This window comes from Elephas maximus, chromosome 14 (assembly GCF_024166365.1).
Source record: "Elephas maximus indicus isolate mEleMax1 chromosome 14, mEleMax1 primary haplotype, whole genome shotgun sequence".
In the NCBI taxonomy this organism is placed as follows: Eukaryota; Metazoa; Chordata; class Mammalia; order Proboscidea; family Elephantidae; genus Elephas; species Elephas maximus.
In genome coordinates, this window is record NC_064832.1 from 90,182,526 (window position 1) to 90,201,999 (window position 19,474).

General features: G+C 44.6%; 1 protein-coding gene across 7 annotated transcripts in view; it reads right to left on the bottom strand.

Annotated features, from left to right (window-relative positions):
* DZIP1 (DAZ interacting zinc finger protein 1) overlaps nucleotides 1-7,165 on the bottom strand; it is a 78,403-nt gene extending 71,238 nt beyond the window's left edge. For 2 of the 7 annotated variants that reach the window (XM_049853439.1, XM_049853438.1), the window contains exons 1-2: nucleotides 4,941-6,015; nucleotides 4,264-4,839 (exon numbers count right to left, since the gene is read on the bottom strand). In XM_049853439.1, the coding sequence (XP_049709396.1) occupies nucleotides 4,264-4,839; nucleotides 4,941-4,943 (579 nt within the window). In that variant the 5' untranslated portion in view covers nucleotides 4,944-6,015. Of the gene's footprint in view, nucleotides 1-4,263; nucleotides 4,840-4,940; nucleotides 6,018-6,498; nucleotides 6,710-7,076 lie in introns of those variants that run through there. The other 5 variants (XM_049853436.1, XM_049853434.1, XM_049853435.1 and 2 more) reach the window with 5 other exon arrangements.
* Between the last annotated feature and the right edge of the window lie 12,309 nt (nucleotides 7,166-19,474).

Below are 19,474 nucleotides of genomic sequence, written 5' to 3' on the forward strand. Positions count from 1 at the left end.
ATGACAAGGACCTTCCCCTAGAGCCGACAGAGAAAGTTTTCTCCCAGAACTGGCACCCTGAATTTAAACTTCTAGCCTCCAAAACTGTGAGAGAATAGATTTTCTGTTTGTTAAAGCCACCCACTTGTGGTATTTCTGTTATAGCAGTACTAGGTAACTAATACAGTCCCTCAATAAATAAATGATCCATGCCCTTTATGTTTATTTTTACCTTTCGAATGCCTGATCCACCACCTGTCTGTTTGTCATACTGTGGTGGCTGGAGTGTCGCTATGGTGCTGGAAGCTATGCCACTGGTATTTCAAATGCCAGCAGGGTCGCACGTGGTGGACAGGTTTCAGTGGAGCTCCCAGACTAAGACAGACCAGGAAGAAAGGCCTGGTGATCCACTTAAAAAAATTAGCCGAAGAAACCCTATGGAAGGCAACAGTATATTGTCCAGTAGAATGCTGGAAAATGAGCCCTATAGGTTGGAAGGCACTTAAGATATATAATTGGCCACAACAATGATGACTATGGCACAGAACTGGGTAGCATTTGATCCTGTTGTACACAGGGCTGCCATGATTCAGAGCTGACTCAACAGCAACTAACAAATAACAACTCCTTCTACGATAAAGAATATTTTGCGCTCTAAAAATGTACACAGAAGCCCTCAAAAAAATCTACCTGAGGCAGGGTTTCCTTTTGGGCCAGCGGGCTGCAGTATTTATGCAGTATGCATCGTCAGGCCCATTTACCAAGCATTTCCCTGCAGGAGGCTGCTTCTCAAAGTGCGACTCCCTGACCACCAGCACCACAAAGGTGTGATATACCTCATAACAACAGACATTCCTCACTCCACATCTCCTGAGTCAGAATCTCCGAGGTCAGGGCCAGCAGGCAATGCACGTGGTGAGGCAGGCCCTTGTGAGACAGTAGGCGGGGAGGTGAATCCGAGAGTATGTGCTCACGAAATGCTACGCAGGCCAAACAAAAGAGGTCTGCAGGCCGAACGCAGCTTGTGGGGCACCACCGTGTAATCCCTGCATTAAAAAGCTCTTTTTTTTTTTTATTTTCTAGGCTCTAAAATAGTGAGGGAAACCCTGGTGGCATAGTGGTTAAGTGCTACAGCTGCTAACCAAAAGGTCACCAGTTCAAATCCACCAGGCACTCCCTGGAAACTCTACGGGCAGTTCTACTCTGTCCTCTAGGGTCGCTATGAGTCGGAATCAACTCCATGTTAACAGACAAAATAGTGAGAGAAAGCAATCCTTCTGATGGCTCATTATAATTTTAATTTTACTTCCTATGCAAATATTCCTATAAGAAGAAAATAGATTTGTCCAGCCCTCTCCAAGTCTTCTGTTCTTGTTCTAAGTTAATAAACTGGCATCCTGGTTAAAACAAACAAACGAAAATAACGAATGATGCTCTTTCCATGACAACTTCAAGTACAGAAAACACGGAATTATGTTCACGAAACTTTGTTAAGAATGTAGATTAGTATGTTCAACATGTGAATGCCTTTATAATGACTTCCTTCCATCCGAAATCATTAAGAAATGAAAACAAAAATTAGTGTAAAAGAATTAACACAACTCACTAGTTAGGACTTCTTTACCACAATGAGTGGCACGGGGGTTCTCTATTCCTCTGGATGCTTTCTGAGACCTCTCAAAGACGATGGCCGAGGAGGGTGGATAAAGAAACCAACGTTTTCGTCATGCCTTTAACACACACGTAGATCTCATGGCGCAGTGGTTGAGAGCTGGGCTGCTAACCAAAAGGTCGGCAGTTTGAATCCACCAGCCACTCCTTGGAAACCCTACAGGGGCAGTTCTCCTCTGTCCTATAGGGTCATTATTAGTTGGAATTGGCTCGATGGCAATGGGTTTGGGGTTTACTCTTAGGTATTATTCAAATTTTTAAAAGTAATTCGATAACCATCAGGCTTCCCTGGCTGTTACAAGATCCCTATTAAACACAAATTCATGCCTTCATCCTAAATTCAAATAACTATTTAAACAAAACCAAGTGCCCCCCCTCCCCATAAGTTTTATTAGAGTGCAAATATTCCCAGCTTAGAAGCCTGGAGGTACAATGAATACACTGACCTGGAAGCCCCAGCCAGTGCACATGCCAGCTGTTCTCAGTGGCAGTCTTTACCGCCCCTCCCTGACTCACCGATTCCTACAGCATCTGTACCACGACCTCTGGCCTTCCTTTTCATACACCACTAGACAGTGAGCTCCGAAAAAGGTCCGCGGAGGTCCAAGGTGGCATTTTAGTCACAGCTCTCTACGGGGAAGCCACTGCATACATCGGCATTCATACAACAGATGCCATCACTGCAACTTCCTGGTTTACACACATTATCCCCTGGAATTCTCACAACAACCCTAACAGGTAGCTACTGCTAATGTCCCCACTCTTCAGATGAGGAAACTGAGGTCTAGAAGTTAAATGATGCACAGTGGAACACTGGGATTCAAACCCAGGCAGTGTAACTCAGGAGTTGTAGCCCTATGGTGCTCACACTGCTCAAAGTCTCCGTAAATAGACAATGGCAAGCCACTAAGCAGAGGGCGGGGCATACCTGCACTACCCTACCTGGGAACAGGTGGTCCGCCCCCTCCCACCCCCTCTAAGTCATGCCTAAGATAACACTGTCATTCGGTCTGCTGAACTGCCAAGGGTTGACAGATGGCATCTATTTACTTTAGCAAATACTTTTAACTGAGTCACTGTGTTTACCCTTATAGATCCTTCAAGTGGCGCAGTTGTTCAGAGCTCAGCTGCTAACCAAGAGATTGGCGGTTCAAATCCACCAGCTGCTCCCTGGAAATCCTGTGGGGCAGTTCTACTCTGTCCTATAGGGTGGCTAAGAGTTGGAATCAACTCCACAACAACAGGTTTGGTTTTTTGGGTTTGTATCACGGGTTTTCCTTCAAGTCTTAAAATCTCTTTCTTAACAGGTATTTCTATAACTGAATGAATGAAAAACCTTATGAACAAAATACCTATATGTCACAGGTTTTGGCGTTTCATTAGTTATTACCAAAATTAGCGTAAGATAAACTTTTTTTTTAATCTTTAAATAGATCCCATCCTATTCATTGTAAAAGAAACATATTTATAAAGAGTTGGCTTAGCACTATTTGTGGATGACATTTAGCTTTAAAACAGGCAATTAGTGACATAAAGTATCATCTGAAAATTATACCTCACTGATTTCTAGCAAGGGCTAGAACACTTCAAGTCATTCTAATAATACCATTCCCCAGTTGTTCACTTACCTTGAATACATTTCTCTCAACACTCTTGTTGGGTCAGTCCACAGCAACATTAATCCCACCATTTTCTGTACCTCTCCCAGTTCTCCCATTCATTCATTACTGCCCAAGTCCGCTGAGGCCTTTTAAGCCGTATCTGGCCAAAACGACCAGAAGGTAAGGATGTATAATCAATGCTGTCAATCTGTTGCTTGCTTCCATATCTTTATGAAACACTTTTGATAACTTTTGTGCTTCCTCCAACTCATCAATAAAATGGATATACACAGATTACTATTATAACTCAAAAATTACAATACTTATGTTAAATTTAATACTAATTTAATATTTATATTAAGTTTAAGGTCTAACCAATAACAGTAGAAAATTAAGACCAGAAAAACAAAAATTAAAAATATCCACAAACACGGGTTGGTATGTAAGTGAACATATTGTTCTTAGGAAGCACACACTGAAATATTTAGAAGTTTGCAAATATACGTATATTTAGTATACAGAACTAGAGAGAAAAATAAAGCAAGTGTGGCAAATGTTAACAATCGGTAAATCTAGAAAAAAGGGTATATGGAAATTCTTTGTACTGTTCTTGCAACTTTTCTGAGTCTGAAAATATTCCAAGATAAAAAATGAGGAAAAAAATGTAATCATTCCAGACTGTTTGGGGCCCAGCCAAGAGCAATTTGTATATGATTTATTTTTCATTACATGGATTAGAAGGCAGAAACAGGTTCTTCAACGGCCAGCATTTGGATGACTTTAATAAAGTTAGTGATTTAATTATTAATCCCACGTATCTAGAGAAAATTATGAACCACGCCACGGCATCTGTTGGTTAAACTGACTGATTTCGGTTAAATATGCTGTGTCATGTGATGCTTGGCACAAACCTTTCCAGGGGAGGGGAGGAGGGTTAGTGAGGTGTGGGTGGCCCTGGAACGCCCCGGCTGGCCGCCGGAAGGCGCGTTCCTGAGACACCGCCCTCTCCTACCTGGAAGTAGCTGGCCTTGGCCTCCATCATCAGCTGCTGGGTGGAGATCATCTTCTTCCTGCGTCTACACTCCTCCTTGAGGAGCTTGATCTCCCCCGCCTGCCGGGCCACCAGCCTCCGGCCCTGCTCGCCGTCGGCCAGGCTCAGGCGCAGCCGCTCCTCCAGCGAGCGCAGCTGCGCCGTGAGGAACTCCTGCGAGTGCAGCAGGTACTCGATGGTGAGCTGCGCCAGGCGGATCAGCTTCAGCAGCACCGGGTCCACGCCCGACTGGCAGTGCGGGCACTTCTCGTCCTCCAGCTTGCAGAAGGTGATGTTCATGATGTTCTCCTGCAGCGTCAGCACGTCCACGGCCCCCGCCACCTTGTCCACGTCGATGGCGCTCAGCCGCCGCCAGTCCACGCTCTCCAGCCGCGGCCGGAACTGGAAGAAGGGCAGGGGCCCCGACGCCGCCGAGGGGGGCGCACGGGCCATGGCGGCTGCCCCCTCTGCGCCGGCCGCGGCCATGGTGGGGACGAGAGGGACAGCCGGGCTCTCCGGGCCGCCGGCGAGCGGGTAGTAGACGTGCTTCTCGAAGGGCTGCGGGGAGAAGAGGAGGGGCGATGGGAGGCAGGGGTGAGGGGTGGGCCTGGGGGGCTGGCCGCCGCCCCCGCCCGGCATCCCCGGCCTTCCCCTCTTACCATGCCTAGAAGCGAGCGGCCGCCTCTGCGTGCGTCCGAAGAGGGGGCGGGCTCGTCTACCCCGGCCGCGTCGCCTCCCAGGCCGCCGCCGCCACACTCCCCGGGACTGGGAGAAGACGGGGTCCCCGAGGGCGGCGGCGGCGGCCTAAGGTCGGGGCGTCCCGGCCGTTGCTATGGCAGCGCTCGCGGCCCAGAGCCGGAGCAAAGGGCGCGCCAGCTCGCGCGAGGTCAGCGTGCGCCCAGCACCCTGCGGGACCAGAGAAGACCTTGTGGACGAGCCCACGTGGACACAGCCGCGTCCTGGAGAGGGGGCATCCTGGGCGCGCCGGCTCCCCAGGGCACCACCCTCCCCGGTCCTGGTACTGGACACTGCCTTTTCCTACGGGTGTGGGGAGCCACATCCCCGGGAACTTCGCTCCTTGCTGCCATTTCTGGTTATTCATTCATTCTTGCCCTTGCCTTAGGTTTTGAGATTAAAAATATATTCTGCACACAACAAAACTAGGCAAAATTAAATGGGGGTGAAGGGGGGTTGGCTGCAAAAGGGCAAGAAGGAACTATTTGGGTAATAGAAATGTTCTGTATTTTGACTGTGGTGGTGATTACTGGGGTATCAACCTTTGTCATATTCATTTTGTATATTACACCCCAATAAAGTTGACTTAAAAATTAAATCTGTAAATTCTTTTGATGGCAGGTTTCTTAAATTACTTAAAATCAAGATACTTTCAAAAATGAAGCCTTTAGCGTATGGCCCCTGAACACCCTTTCAGCTCACTAATGAGGTCACTCTTGAGGTTCACCCTTCAGCCAATGACTGAACAGGCCCATGGAACAAAACAAGACTAAAGGGGCGCCCATGGAATATAACAAGACTAAACGGCGCACCAGCCCTGGGGAGGGACTGGAAGGCAGGAGGGAAAAGGAAAGCTGGTAATAGGGAACCCAGAGTTGAGAAGGGAGAGTGTTGACATGTTGTTGGGTTGTTAACCAATGTCATAAAACAATGTGTGTATTAACTGTTCGATGAGAAACTAGTTTGTTCTGTAAATCTTCATCTAAAGTACAATAAAAAAAAAAAAATGAAGGCTTTATGCCTCTGTGGGTTGGCAACCTACATAGAACAATTTGATAAAAGTAAAAACTAAAGAACTCCCTAAAATATGTAATATTTTACTTGTCTTTCCAAAAGAATACATTTTCAAAATACTGAAGGTAAAAACAGATTGAGGGGATGTCATTTGCCGTCCAGTTTTACATGACCCTGGTTACAGGGTGGAAGCCCTTGTGGCATAGTTAAGAGCTATGGCTGCTAACCAAAAGGTCAGCAGTTCAAATACACCAGTCGCTCCTTGGAAATTCTATGAGGCAATTCTACTCTGTCCTATAGGGTTGCTATGAGTCAGAATGGACTGGACAGCAACAGGTTAGGTTTTATGGTGGGTTATGGGGTCGCTATGAGTCAGAATCGACTCCATGGCAATGGGCTTGGTTTGGTTTGGTTTTACAGGGCTGCTGAGTCAGAATCCTCTCCATGGCAATGGGTTTTGGTATTTACCTTACAAACTTGAGTAGGGGCTGCATTGTTCTCTAGAGAGGCTAAAATATTTCTAGCAGCTCCTTGTAGACCTCGGCCTGCTCATTCTTAGGGTCTTTTGGGATTGGCTGTGGTTACCCCAGAGATCAATGAGCTCAGGAAAAGCCAGACATTCCTCAATCCACCAGAGAGTTCCTGCTTGGTCCAACCATCGGGAAAACGTTTTTCTTTCCTACCAGGTAAATGTATAAACAGATGAAAATGAAGTTCAGAGTAACTGGGAGCAAAGTTGCAATATAAAAGACATTTTGAACACTTCCCAGATATTGTGAACTACAAATAACCCAAATGACAGCATCAGGAAAATAAAACATGTATTTCCTATGATTTCATATAAACCATGCTTCCACGTAACTTTTAACGAGCCTCTGGGGGAAAAAAAAAAAAACTACCAACGTTTCCTGCCAGCCTGGCATGAAAGTCCTAATGACCTAGGTTCAAATTTGACTCTGCCATTTACTTGTTGCCTGACTTTTAACAAATTAAGTAAACCTTAGGCCTCAGTTTCCCTGTCTGCTTAAGGGCATCAGGATACCGACCTAGTATGTCTGTGTCCTGTGGGATCCATCCACTGGACTGCAGGCTCAGCGGGTAGAAGGGCCCTGGTCTCTGTTGCTCACCGTTGTATCCGCAGCACCTGGCAAGGGACCCGCATAGAGAGGACGTTAAGTATTTGCCGAAAGGGTACATGAATAAAAGATCGAATTAATTATGCGCTTAATTAAGTAAACATCGGCTCCCGACCTCTTAAGCCTTTTCTCTACTCTAGGCAGTTAGTTCCATTAACCCACGCCTGGCCCAAGGCCCGCGAAGCTGAACGTGGGGTGCGGCCCGATGCACCCCCGCAGTCTTTCGGGTGAGGAGGCGCCCAAGGGCCAGGGGCCCCCGCCTCGGGTCGCGCATTGCGGTTCGCCGTCACCACTCCGTCCTGGGGCGCCGAGCTGTTGGCCCACCCCAGCCCCCCTTGGTCGGATTTCGGTCACAAAATGGCCGGAGCACGAAAGAAGGGGCAACGCTTTCCCGTCCTTTCCCCTCCTCACGGTCGCCGGCCCCGAAACCGGCGCGGTGCCTCCTGTCCCGGGCGCACTGGGCGCACGGCGCGCCCTGACCGCCAGTCCCGCAAAGACAAAGGCTGCGGGCCCGCGGGCTCCGATCGGGCCTCGGAGCCCTCCTTAACCAGCAAAGGAGGAAAGGGGGCTGCGGCGAAGCCAGCGCGAGCCGCAGAGCGCGGCCTTTCGGCTCGCAGCCGGGGAGGCGGGAATGGGGCCCGGCTTCGCCGGCGCCGAGATGCACCGTCCGCCCCCGGCTCCCGCGGGCTCCTGGCGCATCCCCAGCCCGGCTCACCCCCGCTGCGCGCTCCTCGGCGGGGCCGGGCGCTGCTGGCAGATGGGGGCGGCGAAGGGGGTCGAGACCCTAGAGAAGCTGCTCGCGCAGGCGGTGCCCGCGGAGGCGTAGAAGCAGAGCTGGGAGAGGCAGGCCGGCTCTTTCTTCCAGGGCGCAGGATGGATCCTGTCTCGTCAGGGCAAGTTGTGGCAGAGCAGGACAGCTGGCGCCGCTTGGGGCCCTGGCAGACTCCGGGCCGCCGGCCTCGGGATCCCCCACCCCCCTCCCGCCCCCCGCCCCACCGCGCTCGGCCTGCGGCCTCTGGTCGCCCAGTCCCGGCTCCTCTGGCAGCTGGGCGGCCTCCGGAGCGTCTAGACCGCAGCGCTAAAATGCGCTCCGCCAATCCGGCTGCGGGTGCAGACACGTGGTGCCGAGGCGCGCTCAGTTGCTGGCTGGGGATGCTCTCCCCGAGAAGGCTTTTCAGAGAGAAACCAGACTCACTCCTGCTCTGCGCTGTCTTGGCCTTCAGCTAGCTATTTTCTCCTAGGGGCTTTAGGTGAATTTGCTCCCGAGGAGTGTTGCGTTTTAATGGCAGAAGTCTGCATATGAAAGGGACCTTGAAAAGGCTATCTAATACTGCCTGGCGTTGTGGTGCCCTGGAAAACAAGATTTAGGTAGGTGGACATCGCCAGATAACACTAGGATTCAAACCCACGTAGGTTCCCGCACTCCCTTCCTTTATGCCTACGTAAATCTGTTAGCGGAAAGTTACACAGCGGGGAGATCGTGTGGGTCAGCAACAATGGGACTATTTTTTGTTAACCTAAGATTAGAACACGTGGTCTGGATTTAAGATGATATTCAGTATTTTTAAATGTGTAGTTCTGCAAAGGCACTTATCTTTTTAGCAGCCGCCAGGTTAACCCAGATGGAGAAATCTGAGTACACCTTCTGCAAAACAGTAGTCTCTGCTGTAGCAAAATAGTTACGAAATTTTAGAGGAGCAGTTTGCAGGATTTTTGCAGGACGATAACGTGCTAGTGTAAAAGGGCCTTTCCGTGCGCTTCTCCATGACTGAATCAACCTTGTATCATACTTCAGCACAAGGCTTCAAACATCGTAATAGCACAATCGATATGTTGAAGTCTTTACTTCTGTTTTTACCTGAAATCATACGGTTTGGGACCCCTTGGTGGAATTTTAAATTAAATTTAAAAATTCTTTGAAAGAGAATACAAAGTCCCCATAAAAATCCTTTAAGAGCTATAGCTATAGATTCAAAACAAAACCAAACCCGTTGCCGTCGAGTCAATTCCGACTCATAGCGACCCTATAGGGCAGTAGAACTGCCCCATAGGGTTTCCAAGGCTGTAAATCTTCGGGGAAGCAGACTGCCACCATCTTTCTTCCACGTTGCCGCCTGTGGGTTCCAACGTCCGACCTTTGGCTTAGCAGCCAAACACTTAACTACTGCGCCACCAGCGCTCCTTTATAGCTAAAGATTAAAAAAAAAAAAGATTGCTAGGTAGAAATTTCAGGCAATATGAGGTGGATAGAGCCATTGCTTTGCCAAATCTATACCTTGTACCCTCCTTTGGGGAACGGCTTTGCGATGGTTGCTTAATTAACATTATTTGATGATAAACCATACCAAAAAAACTCGTTGCCGTCCAGTCGATTCTGACTCATAGCGACCCTATAGTTATTTGAATTCCCCACTGCCCACTGTCAGTATATTACCCCAAAAACCCCAAACCAAACTCTGTTGCCCTCAAGTCTGACTTATGACAACCCCATGTGTGCAGAATTAGAAGCAAAGCCTTTGGTGTGACGTTGCAGCCTTCATGCATCAAACCGCTTACACTGGTTATCATATTAAACTTTACATGAAAGAAGTTCTCTCTCTCCTCCCCCAGACTATTAGAGCCACGTGTGTTCTAGTATATGCCTGAAGTAGTGAGTGTTCAAATAAAAAAAAATTTTTTTGAAGTCAGAAATTATCCTAAAAAGAGAAATAAAAATATTAGTGAATATTGGTCATTTGGTACAGTAAATACCTAAAAATGTTGTAGCTGAAATTATTTCAAATTTGTGTTTCTATTTCTCTTGTCAATTGTGAGGATGGCGCAAGACCAGGCAGTGTTTCGTTCTGTTGTACAGAGGGTTGCTGAGTCAGAACGGACTCAACGGCATCTAACAAAAACAGCAACTTCTTTTGTTTGAAAATAACAAGTAAGAGAAAATGGAAATTGCATAGCAGTAGGTAACTGGGAAGGAAGAGGCCCTGATGGCACAAGGGTTAAGCGCTCGGCTGCTAAAGGAAAGGTTGGAGGCTGGAACCGACCCATCGACCTGGGGATCTGCTCCTGTAAAGATTCCAAAAAACAAAACCAAACCCCTTGCCATGGAGTCAATTCCAATTCACAGCAACCCTACAGGACAGAGTAGAATGGCCCCATAGTGTTTCCAAGGCTGTAAATCTTTAGGAAGCCAGCTGCCACATCTTTCTTCCGGGGAGCAGCTAAACTGCAGACCTTTCCATTAGCAGCTGAGCGCTTAACCACTGCACCACCAAAGCTCCTAAAAAAACCATCAGGAATGTTTTAGTCTGTCACGGGGGGTCACTATGAGTTGAAAATTGACTCCACGGCACACAACAACAACAAGGCAATTGGAAGGGTGGTTAGCATGATATTTATTTATTATTAAACGTTACTAGGCCTTAAGGAAGTAAAATCAGGATTAGAGATAGCCACAGTGGGAATATAACAAAATAAGTAATAGATATTGAATTTCTGGCCTTCTCTTTTGATCACCTAGCTACTGTCCTTTAGTTATAACAATATCCTATATATAGACAAGCCTGTAAAGTGTATATGTACAGTCCAAATTATAATAATAAAATGAACAGTTGTATAACAACTACTCAGTTTAAGAAATAAGACATTTCCAGCATTTTAGACGCCCCCTCTGTACATCTCTAGAAACTGAGAGAATCTTCTCATCATCTACCGAAATTTCACAGTGATGAGACTTGGTTTGGGTGTGTTCCCTTTTGATATTGCAGCTTCGTTTTGGGTGGGGGGGGGATTTTCCTGGGCTACTTTACAATTATTTTCTTCTATCAGTTCCTCTTTCTGAAACTGTTTAGAGCTTGTTATAGGTTGAACTCTGTCCCCCCAAAATATGTTTTGTAGATCTAACCTCTATGACCATGGTTATAATCCCATTTGGGAATGGGTTGTCCTTGTTATGTTAATGAGGCAGGATTAGTATGGGATGTATCTTGAATCAATCTCTTTTGAGATATAAAAGACAGTAAACAAACAAGCTAGCAAGCAGGGAAGATTGATGCCAAGCCACATGGAGATCTCCAAACAACCAGGAAACAAGCTGAAGAGACAAGGGCCTTCCCGCAGAGCAGACAGAAAGACTTCCTCTAGAGCCGGTGCCCTAAATTCAGACTTCTAGCCTCCTAAACTGTGAGAAAATAAATTTCTGTTTGTTAAAGCCGCTCACTTTTGGCATTTCTGTTATAGCAGCACCGGATAACTAAGACAGAGCCCCTGGACTGGTTCTTTAACTGTCTTGTTTTTTCTATCCTATTTTTCATCTTCTTGGCATTTTGCTCAGGATTTCAACTCTTTAAATTGTCTTTACATTTCTAGTATCACATTTTAAATTTCTAAAATATTTTTGTTCTGTGTTCCTTTTTTAGATAACATCCTGTGCTTCCTTCACGAATAACGTATCTCTTTTTCCTCTGAATATATTAACTATATTTTTAGTGGGTTATATATATATATATACACATATACATCTATATATGTTTGTATGTGTAAAACCAAACTAAACCCATTGCCCATTGCCGTTGTGTTGATTCTGACTCCTAGTGACCCTATAGGACAGAGTAGAACTGCCCCTTAGAGTTTCCAAGGAGCAGCTGGCGGATTTGAACTTCTGACCTTTTGGTTAACAGCCGTAGCATTTAACAACTCTGCCCCCAGGGTTTCCATATATATGTGTGTATATATATATATATATATATGTAATTTTCTTTTTCTTGTATAACTTCTGTTTCCTATAAATTGCGTTATTCTTTTCTTTAGTTTTGATCTCTAGCTTCCATGCTAGAGGTTTCTTCATATATCTAGTGATTCTTGGTTATGTGTTCTTGGTAAAGAGCCATCAACCTCATCCCTCTGACTTTCACATATGGTGGTCTGGGTAGGCATTGGTCAGGTCCCCAAAGAATGCTTTTCCAGTCTGCTACTTGGAGTCTAATGGGCTAGCAGCCAGTGGGTTATGAGAGCTGGAGCAGGGGAGATCTTTGCACTCACCATTCCCAGGGAGATGATCCTTTTATTCCTGTTTTCAACAGGGTACCATTGTCCTTAACTGCACCTAGTGTCAGCACGCCCAAACCAGCCAACCAAACTCATTGTCTTAGTCATCTAGTGCCACCGTAACAGACATACTACACGTGGATAAGCTTCAACAAAGGGAAATATATTCTCTCACTGTCTAGCAGGCTACAAACCCAAAGTCAGGGCATAAGGTCAAGGGGAAGGCTTTCTCTGTGGGCTGTGGAGGAAGGTCCTTGTCATTGATCTTCCCCTGGACTAGGAGCTTCTGCTTGAAGGAACCCCAGGTCCAAAGGACCTGCTCTGCTCCTGGCGCTACTTCCTTGGTGGTATGAGGCCCCCCTCTCTCTGCTCACTTCCTTTTCCTTTTATCAATTGTAAGATAAAAGGTGGTGCAGGCCCCACCCCAGGGAAACTCCCTTTACCTTGGATCGGGGATATGACCTGAGCAAGGGTGTTACATCCCGCCCTAACCCTCTTTAACGTAATCTAATCTTGCCTCATTAACCATAGGCAGAGATTAGAGTTTACAACACATACATATCAATCACAAAATGGCAGACAACCACACAATACTGGGAATCGAGGGGGAGCCCAGTCGACAGATATTTTGGGGGGACACAATTCAATCTATGATACCTGTTGCCGTTGAGTCAATTCCGACTCACAGCGACCCTGTAGGACAGAGTAGAACTGCCCCATAGGGTTACCAAGGAGCAGCTGGTGAATTTGAACTATGAACGTTTTGGTTAGCAGCCAGACTCTAAACCACTGCACCACCAGGGCTCCTCCCCATGTCCAGACACCCTTTATTTTACCTTTTTCCTAAGAATAAAATTTCCAGATTTCTGCTATGTTGGGGATAGTGGTCTCTCATTGACACCAAGTTGGGGTAGGGATTTAGGAAACAATTACTCCTCAAATACCTTTCATACCTACTTTAATGTTCTTCATTTCTACTTCCAGAGACCCTCAGTGCTAACAGTACCTCAGCCTTTTGAGAATTCTGACCCATAAGTCCATTTCCTTACTGTCCGCTTGGAATTTGGTTTTCTCAGGTCCGCTAAGTCAGTTACGACTCTTCATCTGCTTTCACACTTCCAAAGTTTTGTTGCTATTGTCTCCCACTCGTGTTTTCTCTGTCTTTATGGTGTTTTCTCTCTAAAAAGAAAGTCGTTTTCCTTTAGTTATAGAAGGGTTTCTAGAGGGAGCAAGATCATACTCCTGTGTTCAATCTGCGTCATGATTTGGAATCTGAAAATGGGAGCCACATACCAAGGATGGTGGGGCAGAATGGTGTCAAGTTGTCAGATCAGTCTTGAACGGCCTGCCTCTAAGACAGCATTTCAAGTGATAAGTAAACTTAATCTTCTTCAAGCCACTTATTCAAATGTTCCCTTTTATGCAGTAAAACAAAATTTTAACTGCTATCAGAAACTCCTACATCTTATGATTGTTCTGAGGATCACAGGTACTACTCTTGGGATGACTCGACTCCAGCTGCTTCAGTACCACAAGATTCAAATTCCTGTATCTGGAGGGGAGATGAGAGGGCAGAGGGGGTCAGAAGCTGGCGGAATGGACATGAAAAGAGAATGGAGGAAAGGAGTGTGCTGTCTCATTAGGGGGAGAGCAATTAGGAGTATATACCAAGTTTATATAAATTTTTGTGTGAGAGACTGACTTAATTTGTAAACTTTAACTTAAAGCAAAATAAAAATTAAAAAAAAAAAATTCAAATTCCTGGGAGAGAGATTCTGGTTGACTTCACTCAGTCACATGCCCATCTGAGTGGTTTCGATGAAGGCAGGGTGCAAATGACAGCTTCATGAAAATCACACAAAGAACAAGGAAGCAGTCTTAGGGGGCCCACCATACTTTCGTGGGCTTTACATTGAGGAACACCATCAGGTTCTCACCCTGAAGATCCAAGAAAGGGCTCTTCAAGGCTCTGTCGGGGGAGCGGAAAAGTAACCATTTTAAATACCTGAATGTTCTCCACAGCAAAAGCCTACTCTCCAAGGGAAAAAACTATCAAATCCTCAGGATCCAATAACCCAAAACCAAACTCATTGCTGTTGAGTTGATTCCAACTCAGAGCAACCCTATAGGACAGAATAGAATTGCCCCGTAGTTTTTCCAAGGAGTGGGCCAATAGATGGATCTCTATCACAAGGAGGGAAATTGGGGAATGGAACTTCAAATTTCTGTTGGAAACCAGACTTCTTGGACACATTGAGACTGAGGGGACCCACAAATCCGTTGTCTGGAAACAGCTTTTGAACCTTGAGCTGAAACTATCCCAGGAAATCATCTTTAAATTAAACAATTTAGCTCAGTAAATAAAAAATGTCTGCCTTGAGCATGCACCCTGTTGAAGAATTACCTATGTGAGATCGAAATGACAACAGTGACTCTAAAAGTGCAGATGAGAACATAGAGGGGAAGAGAGTGTAAGTTAACGATGGCGAAACAATAGGGCAGAGGTATTGAGAACTGTGGGACGATGTGCAGTATATAACCCTTGCCAATGAGCTGTGCATGTAAAAATTGTTGACTGGGTGTATATTTTGTTGTGTATTTTGTCACCCCCACTCAAAAAAAGAAAAACAAAAAACTTTGTTAGAGCTTTATTCCACCTAGGGGGAAGACATTTACCTGACTCCATCCCCTCTGGCCTTCCTGTCTCATGTAAAGGAGGGGAAAAAAAACCCTAAGTAATATTTATGAAGGTCGTAGCCCAGGGACACAGGCCAACTAGAAGACTAAAATTTAATTATAAGATGATGTATAGAACGCCCTCCATCTCCCACACTTTGCCACAACCTCAACACAGCTCCCCTATAATAATAGTGGATTATAGCTGAAAGAATTCTAAGGCACAAACTCCATTTAAGGAAGAATTTATAAGGAAGCTCAGAAACGACAGAGGACACAAAAACAAGGAACCGAACCTAGGAGAATTAGAAGCCTCTGGCATGTACAAAACCAGAAGTGTTGCCACCAGGTTGATTCTGACTTGTGGCAACTCCACGTGCTACAGAGTAGAACTGCTCGATAAGGTTTTCTTGGCGATAAACTTTAAGGAAGCAGATCACCTGCAGCACTGCCAGGTGGCTTCTAATTGCCAGACTTTCAGTTGAGCGCAAATTAGGGCTTTTGTCAGTCCTGGCATTTGCAGGGGGAGGTGGTGTGTTGGGGAAGAGGAGTCTTCAAATCAGGTAAGAATTTATAGTTTGATAAAAAGTCACAAAATGGATCCCCCTGATTAATTCATCACAACCAGATACTTCTGTGGGTCAGACTATTCTTCCGAATCTGATTGCCATGGCTGTGGTGCTGCCTATTAGGATAACCAAGTTTATCTTTGGGGTTAACTGCTTCTACATGATCTTAGGCACCCTGAGCATCTCCCATCCCCACTGAGATCTGGGAGCCCATTTCAGTGAAAGCACCTGCACCCAGCGTTACAAGGATCTTAGTCATCTAGTGCTGTTATAACAGAAATACCACGAGTAGTTGGTTTTAACAAACAGAAATTTATTCTCTCATAGACTAGTAGGCTAGAAGTGTGAATTCAGGGCACCAGCTCCAGAGGAAGGCTTTCTGTCTCTGTTGGCTCTGGAGGAAGGTCCTTGCCACTAATCTCTTGGTTTAGGAGCTGCTTGGTTGAGGAACCTCAGGTCCAAAGGATGCACTCTGTTCCTGGCACTGCTTTCTTGGTGGCATGAGGCCCCCCTGTCTCTTTGTTCGCTTCTCTCTTTTATATCTCAAAAGAGATTGGCTCAAGTTGTACATTAATCTTATAGATTGAGTCTGCATAACTGCTGCTAATCCCATCTCATCAGCGTCATAGAGGTAGGATTTAAAACACACAGGAAAATCACATCAGATGACAAAATGGTGGACAATCACACAATACTGGGAATCACGTTCTAGCCAAGTTGACAGTTATTTGGGAGGGGGACGCAATTCAATCCACGACAGGTAGAATGGGTTTTCGTAAAGATCTGTCACTTCCTTCAGAAGGTGGCACAGAATTCGTTCACAAAATCTTCATGCCCTCTTCCTTAATGTGCTTTCTGCTCTTCAGAGGCGAAACCAAAAAAACTGTTGCCAACAAGTTGATTCCAACTCACAGCGGCCCTATAGAACAGAGTAGAACTGACCCATAGGGTTTCCAAGGAGTGGCTGGTGGATTCGAACTGCCAAACTTTTGGATAGCAGTCGAATGCTTTAACTGCTATGCCATCAGGGCTTCGTTCAGAGGCTAAAAGGCTAAAAACCACGCTTCCCAGACTCCTTTCCAACTCAGAATCTGCAAGTAAATTGTTTTCTGCCAATTTTTAGATACATTTTTGAATGATTTGAAAGACAGAAGCAGTTTTCCTGCTGTTGTTTTTGCTGGTGAGCAAGGTCTTGTGGACCAGAGTATCAGAAGGTGAAGGCAGCAGCTGAACGCAACATGGCTAGGCACAGGTCCAAGGGTGTCAAGTAGCTGTTGAGACTGTGGTGGCTGCACTGTGGTTTTTTTTTTTTTTTTTAATCAGAGGATCAACTCCTGATCTTAATTCTTCCAGTACTGCCCATTCCCATCCCACACTCCTAACCCTCTAGCCCTTTTCATGGTTTTGCTGGCATCTAATTCTCTGGATCAAATCCCTTGAAGCCTAAAATACTTAGAGTGGTTTCTATTTCTCACACTAAACTCGTATTGATATACCTCACCAATCTATACTTCTCATTACTGAAATAAGTTTCCACAGAAGGTGTGGCTTAGTTGTGAAGGGATTTCTGACTTGTGGTTTATAATTTGTTGTGGGTCAAAATCCAGTGCACGGAGGGGTTGAACAGTCTTCTCCGAATTGCTCACACCTCGACATTGGACCTGATCCAGAATATGGACCATGCTCCTGCATCTAGCAACCACAAGGTCCCTTCCCACAAATAATCTCCAGATTTTTTTAGGACATAAATTAGAAAATTCCTACAATTTTTTCCAGATTCATAACTCTTCTGTGCTAATATTCAACAATACCCCATCTCACCCCAGGCAATGCAAAATCTGTATTCTGGTTGCCATAGTAACACTGAGGTTTATCTCCTGAGGGAAATGATTAGTTCTCACATGCAACATTGGCAAAGCCTCCTCAGCCAAAGAAGGTATTTAAAAAAAAATTTTTTTTTTCTTTTCTAGTGCACATGGAACATTCTCTAGAATAGACCACATATTAGGTCATAAAGCAAGCCTTAGCAGAATCCAAGACATTGAAATATTACAAAGCATCTTCTTAGACCATAAGGCCAGAAAGTAGAAATCAATAACAGAAAAAGAACGGAAAAGATATCAAACATTTGGAAACTGAAAAATACCCTGCTCAAAAAAGACTGGATTATAGAAGACATTAAGGATGGAATAAAGAAATTCATAGAATCCAATGAGAATGAAAACACTTCCTATCCGAACCTTTGGAACACAGTGAAAGTAGTGCTCAGAGGTCAATTTATACCAATAAACACACACATACAAAAAGAAGAAAGGGCCCAAATCAAAGAATTATCCCTACATCTTGAACAAATAGAAAGAGAGCAACAAAAGAAACCCTCAGGCACAAGAAGAAAGCAAATAATAAAAATTAGAGCAGAATTATAAGAAATAGAAAACAGAAAAACAATTGAAAGAGTTAACAAGGCCAAAAGCTGGTTATTTGAAAAAAATCAACAAAATTGATAAACCATCGGCCAAACTGACAAAAGAAAAACAGGAGAGGAAGCAAATAACCCAAATAAGAAATGAGATGGGCGATATTACAACAGACCGAACTGAAATTAAAAGAATCATATCAGATTACTATGAAAAATTGTACTCCAACAAATTTGAAAGCCTAGAAGAAATGGATGAATTTCTAGAAACACACTACCTACCTAAACTAACACAAACAGAGGTAGAACAACTAAACAGACCCACAACAAAAGAAGAGGTTGAAAAGGTAATTGAAAACCTCTCAACAAAAACAAGCCCTGGCCCAGACAGCTTCACTGCAGAGTTCTACCAAACTTTCAGAGAAGAGTTAATGCCAATAGTACTAAAGGTATTTCAGAGCATAGAAAAGGACAGAATACTAAAACTCATTCTATGAAGCTAGCATATTCCTGATACCAAAACCAGGTAAAGACACCACAAAAAAAGAAAATTACAGACCTATATCCCTCATGAACATAGATGCAAAAACCCTCAACAAAATTCTAGCCAGTAGAATTCAACAACATATCAAAAAAATAATTCACCATGACCAAGTGGGATTCATACCAGGTATGTAGGGATGGTTCAACATTAGGAAAACAATTAATGTAATTCATCACCAAAACAAAAGACAAGAATCACATGATTTAATCAATTGATACAGAAAAGGCATTTGACAAAGTTCAACACTCATTCATGATAAAAACTCTCAGCAAAATAGGAATAGAAAGGAAATTCCTCAATATGATAAAAGGCATTTATACAAAGCCAAAAGCCAACATCATCCTAAATGGAGAGAGTCTGAAAGCATTCCCCTTGAGATTAAGACCCAGACAAGGATGTCCTTTATCACCGCTCTCATTCAACATTGTGCTGGAGGTCCTAGCCAGAGCAATTGGGCTAGACAAAGAAATAAAGGGCATCCAGACTGGCAAGGAAGAAGTAAAACTATCTCTATTTGCAGATTACATGATCTTATACACAGAAAACCCTAAAGAATCCTCAAGAAAACTACTGAAACTAATAAAAGAGTTCAGCAGAGTATCAGGATACAAGATAAACATACAAAAAAAATCAGCTGTATTCCTCTACACCAACAAAAAGAACATCGAAGAGGAAATCACCAAATCAATACCATTTACAGTAGCCCCCAAGAAGATAAAATACTTAGGAATAAATATTACCAGAGATGTAAAAGACTTATACAAAGAAAACTACAAAACACTACTGTAAGAAACTAAAAGAGACCTACCTAAGTGGAAAAACATACCTTGCTCATGGATAGGAAGACTTAACATTGTAAAAACGTTTATTCTACCAAAAGTGATCTGTTGATACAATGCAATTCTGATCCAAATTCCAATGACATTTTTTGATAAGATGGAGAAACAAATCACCAACTTCATAGGGAAGGGAAAGAGGACCTGGATAAGCAAAACATTACTGAGAAAGAAGGACAAAATGGGAGGCCTCACTCTACCTGATTTTAGAACCTATTATACCACCA